General features: G+C 41.7%; 1 protein-coding gene across 1 annotated transcript; it reads left to right on the forward strand.

Moving 5' to 3' along the window:
• Nucleotides 1-427: 427 nt before the first annotated feature.
• On the forward strand, nt 428-11,156 carry ZBTB43 (zinc finger and BTB domain containing 43). The gene is made up of 2 exons (XM_031046507.2): nt 428-512; nt 4,035-11,156. Exon 2 carries the CDS (start codon nt 4,058-4,060, stop codon nt 5,450-5,452), a length of 1,395 nt encoding a protein of 464 aa, XP_030902367.1. The 5' UTR covers nt 428-512; nt 4,035-4,057; the 3' UTR covers nt 5,453-11,156.
• Nucleotides 11,157-11,712: the final 556 nt, after the last annotated feature.

Below are 11,712 nucleotides of genomic sequence, written 5' to 3' on the forward strand. Positions count from 1 at the left end.
TTTTGCATTAAATTTGCTTTCTGAACTAAATGCAGCTCCAAGTGACCCGCAGAAACCGATCACTGCCATTAAGGCCTGTTTTCAAGTGGATTACATCAGGTACACACTGGGTGGCATGAGGGATTACACACAGTGCACTGTGTGATGTCCTTCAAACCCTAGCTTAACGCATTCTGGCCTTCCCCCCTCAGGGACCCCCACAGAAAGCCGGGGACCAGCGGCCGCTGCAGCGAGGGGCCCTCAAGGCACCGCCGCCCCCCGGCCTCCGAGGGCCGCGCATGCGCCTGGCCAGCAGGGGGCGCCGCCACGGAGGGGAGAGGGGGGAGACTTGGTGCCAGGCCGGAAGCAAAAGGTCTGACCCAAGCCGTCACGTGTGCTGTAGGCGGAAGCGCTGCACAGGAAGCGGAGGGGGTACTTCCGGCGTCGGCCGGGCTGTGCGCGGAGGCAGGGCGGCCGCTCGGCGCGCTGGGCCGGGGCGATCCCCGCTATGAGACAGACCCCGGGGCCCGCAGGTGAGGGGCGGGGGTAGCGCGGGGCGGAACGGGGACAGTGAGGCCTTCCCCACCCCAGCGGGTGCTGGGGCCTGTTCGTCAGCTGTGTGGGTGCGGGGCCTGCAGCCTCCGGGACAGGGCCCCAGCTGCGCGGCCGCGGCTGTGGCGTGCGGGAGCTGCTGGGGCACGGAAATAAGGTGGTTCTACGATAGATCTACATACGGGAGGTGAAGTAACTGCCTATAGCCGTGTATGAGAGGGTTTTATTCTTGAGTTAGTAGTATCTGCCTTGTGTGTGTCACTCAGTGTTGCAGCATGGAGGCTATGGGGTTTTATGGGCTTAAAATAAAGAGTTGGGATAACATGCAGACAGAGTAGGAGGAAGTAAAAGTGTTTTTGATATGTGGCTTTATTAATAAGAAATACTGTATTTACATTTTGATTGGTTTCGTTTACATGAAAATTTAAAATGTAGGGAAGTTTGCTTCCATGTGAAATTTTTTGTGGGATGGCCTCGTGAGTGGTGGCTGAAAGCTGCCAGTTTAGATTAGCAGTAACTAGATAAGGTCTATAGGCATGTCTCTTTAAATTTCCGTTGAATGTGTCCTGAAGGTTTATCTTTTGTAGGCAAGTGTTGAAAAATAGCCTTAAGTCTGGGAACGTTCTGAAAGGAGGTAAAGAGCTGCATCTGCATAAGAAAATATGTTTGATAAGAATAAAATAGGTATTTTGTAATGCTTACAACGTATAAGGTAGCTGTTAAAAGTGCTTAAGTGACATTGTCAAGTCGTTGTAAGCAAAGTGGTAATAACAACTGAATTGGTTGGTGTGGTGTTCTGTTGCTCTCTGGACTAAAACCAGTAGCTGATGTGGTCTCCTGAAGTGGGTTGGTTCTGTGGGTGCACAGCAGGGCTGATGCTTCCAAGAATAAAAGAGTGCTGAAGACAGTAAGTTTAAAGGTGGTGTTCTATTGTTATGTAGGTAATGACTTCGTCAGATGACCTGCAAGCTTTTCAGAACTTCCTTTTCCAAAGTAATTTTAAAAGCTATTTCTAGTATTAAATATTTAAAGCAAGTTGTAAGGGCTGAAGGGGAGAACTGTCTGAAGGGGGAGTAGTAGTTTGTGGTGTAAAGGGCTTTCCTGTTTCGTAACACTGTTAGTCACAACACTTGAGAATAGTGATGCACTAAACCTGCAAGTTTTAAGCTGTTTCCTCAGTTGGTGCATGTTGGTTCGTGTCTCAGGAGAATGTAACTGTTTACCTGTGATTTATGTGAGTTGGTGTTTGTAGGAAAACTGCCTTGTGCCACCCCCTGTTTAAAAAAAACCCACTAAAATGATGACTGATCCTCCTATCAAATCTGAGGTAGCTGGTAAACACCTCCTAAGTTAAACAATTGTTTCAGCCAGTAGAACAATAATGATTTGTGAAAATGTAAAGTGAATGTGACTTTACTGCAAATTATGGAGTTCAACTACAAAATGTTTAGTCCTTCTATTTCCTCTCACTACCCAGCATTGGAAGTGAGTGTAGGAAGAAGGGAAATGATCCAAAAAGGTACTTCTTTCGTTGGACTGTTGCTATGATTATTTATGGTTACAAATGGCTTTCATAAATGACAGATTATTCTTCCCAGTCTGTTTTGTTCAGAGACATTAATAAAAGTCAGTTTGATGCTATGCTTTTAGTGAAAAATGAAAAGGAATCTTAAAAGCAGAATGTTCATGATTCTGCAGAAGATACTGGTTTTATGAGGAGCTTGGGCCTGTATTTATTGAAGTCTCGATGGCTTTCTGACTCCCATGCTCTTTGCTATGGAAAGCCTGTTCACCTTTCTTTAAGGTAACAGTGAATAGTCTGTGCTCCATATGCTTGGCACCCTTCTCTAGCTCTGAGCTTTTGGAGATGGGCACTGAGGTTTTTCGGGAGTGGGAGAGAGCTGTCAAGACTATGATTTGGAGAACAGATGAGTATGGTAAGGAAGGGATTATGCAACCATGAGCTGTTGATTAAACACTGAGTGAGCTACATAATCCCTCCTGTGCTGTCTGCGTCTTGGCAGCAAGCTCTGCTGCTCCTTCTGCACTCAGCACTCACATGTTTATGCCGACATGCCAGCGTTTTAACATGAAAGTGCACCAAAAGAACAGTTTTCTATAGCTGGTTACATAACTGTGTTGCAAAGCCCTGCGGTTGTTGTGCAGGCTCTCTAGAACAGGGATTCATAATCTTCGTGATTCTGTATTTCTGTAGAAGCACTTTCATTTTAGAGTTCTCCAACTGTTTGTAGTGCAAATTGTGGTTTTGCACCATATTAACAAAATGCTTTATGTTCTGTATGTATACACTGTCTGCTAATTTACTAGGTATTATCTCTCAGGTGTGTCTGTTAAAACTTTGGCACGTTCTCACTGATGACAAACGGATGAATGTCAGAGAAATCTGCTTGCTGCTCCATGGCTCTTCTAAAATTCCATTGTATTGCATTTATACATTATCAGGTTAAAAAATTGCATGAGTTGAACATATTCAGGCAGTTAATGTCAGTTGTTCATTGCTGCATTTAAATTTCTGTCTTAATTTCTAATGATAACATCATGTAAGTTTATCCCAAATTTAAAATTTAAAGTAGACATTTTAAGTAATTACTGCTTAAGAGACTTTTATCTTTGTAGTAAGACACCTGGATCATGTGGGAATAAAGACATTAAAATCTAAGTTACTAGCTGAGCTTCTAGCATATAATTGTTCCACTGTTACAAATACAAGGTACCTGCAGATAAAATTCTGTAAAGTAGAGATATCCTTTTCCTGATTAACATTTTAGATTCGTAAGGTTTTTCTTAAAGGAATGTTACAATAACATCTGAAAAAGCTTGTAATTACACGATTGGACTGTAGTCCTGCATCTGTGCAAGATGTTGCTATCAAACCTTTCAGTTAGTAAAATGACAAGAAATTGTCACTAGAAGAGTCATAAGCCTCCTTCTCACTTGGGTTCTGTCTGTGCTGCCTTTGCCATTGTATGAATAAATATCTTGACTATTGAAAACTTAAAGTGGAATATGTCGTAAAAGTACCATCAGTCCTTATTTGGGATGGGTGAGATGATTTTGTTAGCAAAATCTCTCATTTGCTGTTTTAAACTCTGGGACAACCTGGAGTTAGAATTTTACTGTTAGAATTTCATTAAATAACTGTTTTTGTTATCTTAAACTCATGCTTGAAATACTTAATTTATCTCAACTGGGTACCATGCTTCTTGTAGTTCCTCTTGATGAGTCCTCTTGGATAGAAGAAACACAACAAAATACGCTGGCAGAGCAATTTGTGGCCTAGGTACAAGTTCCAGAAATGACAGAAATCTGGGGGGGTAGAAGACTAGAAGTGCAGCAGTGACACAGGTTCCAGAAAATGCTGTGTTGATTCCATATGAGTCTGCTTGGGTGTTATTTGTTAAACATAAAAAGTGTAGAAGAAAGTTGAAAGGTCAGTACTTTGCTATCAGAATTTCTGATTTTATTTTTCTTTTTCCTTGCAGCACAGCACTAAATCTGTAATGAAATGGAGTCTGGGTCAAGCTCTTTTCGAGTGGAATTTCCAGATTTTTCTAGCACCATTTTGCAGAAGTTAAACCAGCAGCGCCAGCAGGGACAGCTATGTGATGTGTCCATTGTAGTTCAGGGCCATCTCTTCAGAGCCCATAAAGCTGTTCTTGCAGCCAGTTCACCTTACTTCTGTGATCAGGTTCTCCTAAAAAACAGCAGAAGAATAGTCCTGCCTGATGTGATGAATCCCAGGGTATTTGAAAACATTCTTCTGTCTACCTATACAGGTCGTCTGGTAATGCCTGCACCTGAAATTGTTAGTTATTTGACAGCAGCAAGTTTCCTTCAGATGTGGCACGTGGTGGATAAATGCACTGAAGTGCTAGAGGGGAACCCAACAGTTCTGTGTCAGAAGATGAATCATGGCAGTGATCATCAGTCCCCAAGCAGTAGTAGTTACAATGGCCTGGTTGAAACCTTTGAACTTGGTTCTGGAGGACAGCCGGAATTCCATAAAGGGCAGGAGCTAAGAGATGGCGAAAACGAAGAAGAGAGCTCTAAGGATGAACTGTCATGTCAACTGACGGAACACGAGTACCTTCCCAGTAATTCTTCAACAGAACATGATAGACTTAGCACTGGAATGACAAGTCAGGATGGTGAAGAAGGAACTAGTGATAGTGCAGATTATCAGTATACCAGGCCTATGTATAGCAAACCCAGCATCATGTCTCATAAGCGATGGATCCATGTGAAACCAGAAAGATTCGAACAAGACTGTGAAGGTGTTGATAATCCTTACGATGAACACCAGGTGTCTGAATCCATGAATGCCATTCAGGCAGATCATTCAATCCAGTCTTCAGGTGTTGAAGACTTTCATATAGGTGACAAAAAGATGGAAACAGAATTTGATGAGCAGGCAGATGAAAGTAATTACGATGAGCAAGTTGACTTCTATGGCTCTTCTATGGAAGAATTTTCTGGTGAAAGGGCAGATGGAAATATAAATGCTCACAGGCAGGATCTTATGATGGCAGCAGGTTATAGTGAAGGCATTGAAATGGCTACAGGGATTAAAGAAGAAACATCCCTCACTGGATTCTCGCATGCTGATAAGCTGTATCCCTGTCAGTGTGGAAAAAGCTTTACCCACAAAAGTCAAAGAGATCGTCACATGAGCATGCACCTTGGCCTCCGACCTTACGGCTGTGGTGTCTGTGGTAAGAAGTTCAAAATGAAACACCATCTCGTAGGCCATATGAAAATTCATACAGGCATAAAACCGTATGAGTGTAACATCTGTGGGAAAAGGTTTATGTGGCGGGACAGTTTCCATCGGCATGTGACCTCCTGTACCAAGTCATACCAAGCTTCTAAAGCTGAGCAGAGTACTACTGAGATGAACTAAGGCATCAGTGCTTACATTTGCTTATTAAAGTAAGCAAATTAATTATGCAAATCATGTCTGGTACTTGCTATTGTAAATTCTCAGTCTTCTCCCCAGCCTCCAAGTTGTAATGATTATGCTGGTATAAACAGACCAAACTTTTATTTTACTTTCCACAGTATTACTCCAGGTGTTCAAAGTGCAAATGGTTAATCTGAAAGGTGCTTGTAAAGTGAGGTCTGTAAGGTCTCTGTGATGTTTATTGTAATCGAAGCAGTACTTAGAAGCCCTGTTGATTTTCTTAAGTCTTCTAAATTCAAAGCTCAGAATTGACCTAAATCCTGCAAATGCTTAGATGCAGCAAGAATTAAAGTAGCCCTACTTAATGAGGAAGAGAACTAGGATGACAAAACAAGGGTGTGTATCACAGAACCACAGAATAGTTTGGGTTGGAAGGGACCTTAAAGCTCATCCAGTTCCAACCCCCTGCCACGGGCAGGGATACCTTCTGCTAGAGCAGGCTGCTCCAAGTCCCATCCAACCTGGCCTTGAGCACTGCCAGGGATGGAGCAGCCACAGCTTCTCTGGGCACCCTGTGCCAGCGCCTCAGCACCCTCATGATGATATGATTCACATTTTAATGACAAAAAGTTAGAATTCCACCTCAGACTGGAGACTGCCAACATACTTAATGTGTATCATTAGATAGTTTACATTGTTAAATAGCCTTTGCTATAATGCTTAATGAAAGGCTGTGTTAAATACAGTTTGGCTTTCCTTTATCTGTCTTCCATTTTATTATCCATCTTCAGTAAAACAAATGTCTAATTTTGTGCTGATTTCTATTTAGTGTCTGTAATGCATTTAAATACAGTTGAGCACTATATAAACATCAGTCTGCATTAAGCATAATTTGTCTCTACTGTAGAGCCTAATGCCATATGACCCTTGGCTTGCCTTGATTTTGATTGCTACACCGTGAGAGCTTCTAGCAGGGTGTGTAATAAATGTTCTGTCAGGAAAAAAAGTAATATTTGGAACTTACCCAAAATAATTAAACATTCGAACTATAGTTTTCTGGTCAGAGTTTTGTGGTTTACTACAGTAGCAAGTACCAAACTCTGTGGATTCCGAAACTGACTTTTTATTGGTACAAGAACTTCTTTGAGAACTTCTGTCTAGTTTTAGAAACCTGCTTTAGGAAAATTATTTAGTCATTGATAGGTATTTATACTTTTAATTCTTTTACTCTTTGAATAGGAAGAACTATAATACAGATTATTGGTACTGAACTACTGTGACTGTACATGTGATCACAAGCAGCCGGAGTTGATTACCTCTGCAGATGAAGTTGCTTGTGGAAAAAAAAGTAGGAATTATGGTATTTAGATCTATTATTGGTACTGAGAACATGGTACCATGCTCATATCTGAAATCTGAGGGTTTGCTGGGGAAGTGGTGCTCCTGCTTTCTTTAGAATGAGGATCTTTATGCTGGGCTCTCATTCCTAGCGATAGACGGAGGAGCATTTGTAGTTCCAAGAGATGCTGCCAGCTCTGCAGGTAGAGTGAATGCATCAATTTTAAAGGTGGCAACAGGATTTTGGGGTTGAAAGCTTAATGCAGTCCTGTGCAAAAGCAATTAACCCTTTTCGTAGTTTACTGGAACATAAAAAGGAAAGAGCCTTCAGAGCATACACAGACTATGACACAAAGAGTTGATGTCCAGGTACAGTGCTGGTAACATTAGGGGGGAGAAAGTTACCCAGCACCAAAGGCCTAAGCCTGTCTGGCCCAAATTTATATATTAGATACTGTGGTATGCAGTATAACATACTTAACAAATACATACATAACAGATGACCCTGTATGGTGAAGCAAAACCACACAAAGATAGTTACTATTTAGATGCTTTTTTAAACTCCCAGTTACAAATTGTCTTAAGTTGCAACCAAGCTATCTTGAATGTGAATGTCTGGTACAAGCTGGGGTTTTACTACTCAGTGGGCTGTAATGACTGTAGTTTCTTTTCTGCCATTCTACTTACAAACTTTAATTTTCTTAAGAGGCTCTTAATCTTCTAATGCTTCAGATATTTTTCATATGGAATTTTGTTAAAACAGATATTCCCAAATACGATGAACCCATTGCTGGCAATGGGCATAAATGGTCAGCACCACAGAGTTCCTATTCTTAGCACTTAATTGAACTCTACAATATACCATGGTGGCCATATATAACCCTTGTAATCAAGGTAACTAAACAGGGATTTGCTCACTAACACTGTAACCTGCTTAATGTATAGAAGCACTTTGTATTTAAAAAGAAAAGCAAAAAAAAAGGAAAAAACATAAAACTTTATGTTTTTTAAACTTAGAAATATATTCCCTTTATGGTTTGTTTCCACACTGCTAATACTGTCTTTTTTAATATTGAAAAAAATAATTATAATGCTTGCCTGTTTACGTGAGTGTAGAAGAAAGAGGGTTCTTGCACTCAGTGGCCCTGTTTTTCCATTCTGCAAGGCCTTACTACATGCAGGGTGTCATTTCTGCAGGTACCATTATCACACTCAAGGGAAGGTATTCTCATACTCATTTTGGGAATAATCTTGTGTATTACATTAGTTCTCAACCCCTTTCAAATTGTCACTTCAGTGTTGCATACAAAGGTTAAGGGTGTCTCTTCCCATTTAACCATCAAAAAGGCTGGTCAGAGACACCAGGCTGAAGAACATGGTCAAGCAAAGCACCTCTTTCTGTTAAACCCAGACTACCCTACAGAGCTGCCAGCAAAATTGTTTCTTTTACCAGCTTGGAATGACTTTTATACGGGACATTTCAAAGCTAAGCGTTACTCCTGTTTGCAGTTAGACTACTTTGAAATAAAGCTTTAAAATAAAATGTACTGCGAGAGACACTTTAAAGGTTTTATAACAGGTCCAGTAGATCATATTATAGAACCATGTCCTCTTTTAATGACTTAGCACGAATAGTAACTTTATAATATTTCTTATTACTATTTTACCCTATTTTATGACATTGTCCTAAAAGTCCAACAAATGTTGTTCCACTGATTCTGTACCACTTGGCTTTTTTGATGTTAATTTACATGAAATCAGTTGCTTTCAGGAAAATATTGATATGATTGTCATGAGGTTGAGAGGATTGGTGGTGTAGGGAAAGCTTGAGATAACATGTCTAAAATCCTTACTTTTACTCATCACAGGCAAAACAATTGTCTTGTGTTGGTTTTCATGAATTTGCTATATTGCCCTTTGACAAACCTCTGATCACTGATTCAGATACGGGGGGGGGAAAGATAACAAGAAATTACTTAAACACTTAAGGAAACCTCTGTCCTTCCCCTTCCTCAGTCTCAGCTTAAGACTTGCACCTTTCCTCCTTGCCTTTGTAGTCTTCTATTTCCCTTGCTTTCATTGAGAGCTGCATTCAGCCTGTGCCAGCTCTTGTAGTGAGGAGACAGATCACTCAGGAGGTTGGGCTCATTGGCACACTGGCTTGTTTGCCACCCTTCATCTCAGTGGGTGTCCTCTGCTGCTCTGGGCTGGTTGTTGTCACTGATCATTGTGGCACCACGTAGTTCCATCAGGGATGTGTCTGTTCCAGCTTGGCTCTCCTGGAGGCGTCACACACTTCGGAGGTGTACCTGCTCTGGCATGGCTTAGCTACAGGCCAAAGTCCCTTCAGAAGTGAATATCTTGGGCATGGAGTGTGTCCTGCTGTGTGTGTCTATACATGTGCTCAGTGTCTTCTCCACGTGTTTTGCCATGGGCAGCTCTTCATTTTATCCACATTTCCACATGTGTTTCCCTGGGAGTGTCTTCTCCTTGCACCTCTTGCTAGCAGCTGTCACTCTTCCTTAAACATGTTTGAGCAGAGGCACTGTGCGCATCTCTGGCTGAAGTTCTGGCATGCAGTGGATTGTTTGCATGCACTTCAGTGCAGGCTAGGATCTGTTGTGACCAGCACAGGGCAGTTTGTAACCTCTTGCTGTATGTTGGGGAGTGTCCAGACAATGCTCTTAGTCATATAATTTTAGCTAGTCCTGCCAGGAGCAGGGAGTTGGACTCTGATCTTTATGGGTCCCTTCCAACCGGGGATACTCTGCCAGTCTTGCAGCCCCCTGCTACTGAAACCCTGCAGTTTATGGCTGATAAAGTTGTACAGAGTAAACCAAGATCTGCAGATGCAGCTTCTGTCAAGCTCTTGATCTTTGCTAATGGAGTGGTCTTGTTCAACACACAAGAAATTACTTCTTGTTTGTTGGGAGGAAGGAAGCAATCCCTATAAATAGATAATAGGAGTGCATATGTATATGGTGCATTTCATTAGTCTTCCCTTAAGCTTCATCTTTAATGAGACAGCTTAGTAACATCTGTGCATTTTTATATTGCTTGCTGTTGGCTGCAGTGAGGTGAATGTCTTCTGGAAAACAGTCATTATACACGCAGGAGGCTTTCAGAATTCCCTGCTACCATGAAGCCATTAATTGTCCTGTCAGTGGTAAGAAAATGATACTACAGCTAAATTCCTTTGCATTCCAATTTGTAACTAAGATGTTAATTACCATGGAATCTGTGTAGCTGATCATAAAAAACTATGTAAGAATATGAAAAATTCAACTGTTAACAGCATTAAGATCTCTGCTTAGGTGCATATCTGACTTTTAAGGAAGGAGCTTCCTATTTCACACTTCACTGTTGGGGGGTTTTGCTGTTCTGGGTTTTAAACATGGCCTTGCCTAATGGGTGAGCAGGTAGACTCTGGACGGTACTGTCAAGACAAGCTTTGGTCTTAGCTTTTGTTCATCGAAAGTGTTCCTGGGGTTGAGAAACTTTGTCCTGTATCAGAAGCGAGGTGATCAAAGGCTGATGGATTGGGTTTCTTGATACACAAAGAGTATTTGCTGTCCCTGTACTATTGAGCCTGAAGGAATGGAGGCACCTCATGTCTTGTAATCTCATGGTGTTGGTACCAGGAAGGAGACCTATCTCTGTGTTATGAGATCTACAGCACTGAGTGTTTTGCTTTAATGGAATCAGAACCTTTCTCAGAACAACTAGGAAAGTTGGGGTTTTTTTGTCATTTAAATGCTTCATTGGCTCGCTAGGCTTCTTTAGCTGTAAACTGCCAGTGCCCATGGGGAAGATGCTGGAAAACAAAATTATGATATATTTTAATGTGATTAAATTGTAAGTTCCGATTTTTGCTTGAAGCCTGTGTCTGTCAATTGCTGCTCCTTTGTTTTATTATTCATGGGATTCCATATTTCTTCCAGAAATGTAACTGTTTATGCAAGTCAAGTGTATCTTCCTTAATGAGCTATAAGTTTTTATTCTAAACAAGTCATTTATAATAGTAAATTTGCATATCTTGATATTTTGTGAGATGTTATGCCTGTATTGCAGAGGTTGGATAGTTTTGTCTATAAATATTGCTGTCCTAATTGTACAGCATGGTTTTAATTTAATGTTACTGTTCAATATTTTCTTCTTATAGAAGAGTCCCATGCCCCTTTTTTGTATAACATGTTTTAATAAATGTTACCTGTCAACTTTGTAAATGTTTTCTTAAGCTTGAATGAAAGGAATGCATGTCTAGTACTAGTATTTAATATTTCACTTTTGCCAAAACGATAAGTGCTCAAACAAAAGTACAAATCCAAAAGTTGTTGATATATAACTTTATTAAATATATAAAGAAAAAGTGTGTCTAGTAACGTGTCTTCTTGTAACAGAGAACATGCCAGCCTGGCTGAAGAAAACACTAAAACCCGATTCTCCTAACACAGCAGGTGGATGGATTTGTGGAATTGGGCACATTTCTTTGGTGCTGAGGTAGTTGCCATTCGTGTGCCTGTTGTGTCCTGGGGTCAGGATGTTCTCCCAGTCTGCTCCTTTATCTGGTAACCCATCAACACCTCTTCCACCTGTTCTATAGCAAGAGAAAGACACCCCTCGGAGGTGATGTCCAAGGCCAGACCGTGTGGGTGCTCTGGCACCAGGCTCCTGACTCACACCATGTGCAGCAGTGACTCCACCGGCGTGTGCAGGATGCCAGTCAATGAGTAAGGGGTGAGGGTGGAGTGACACAGGTGAGCTCTTAACTGCTCGGTGCAAGCAGCAGCTTACCGCGGGTGAGGGCTCCTCTCTGCACACACAGAGCTGGGTATCCCGAGCACAGACCCCACCGCACTCTCAACCCACGGGAGGCAGTTCCAGCCGTGCTCACTCCATGGAGCGCTCAGCCGCTCCCGGTG

This window comes from Melopsittacus undulatus, chromosome 11 (genome assembly GCF_012275295.1).
Source record: "Melopsittacus undulatus isolate bMelUnd1 chromosome 11, bMelUnd1.mat.Z, whole genome shotgun sequence".
Lineage (NCBI taxonomy): Eukaryota > Metazoa > Chordata > Aves > Psittaciformes > Psittaculidae > Melopsittacus > Melopsittacus undulatus.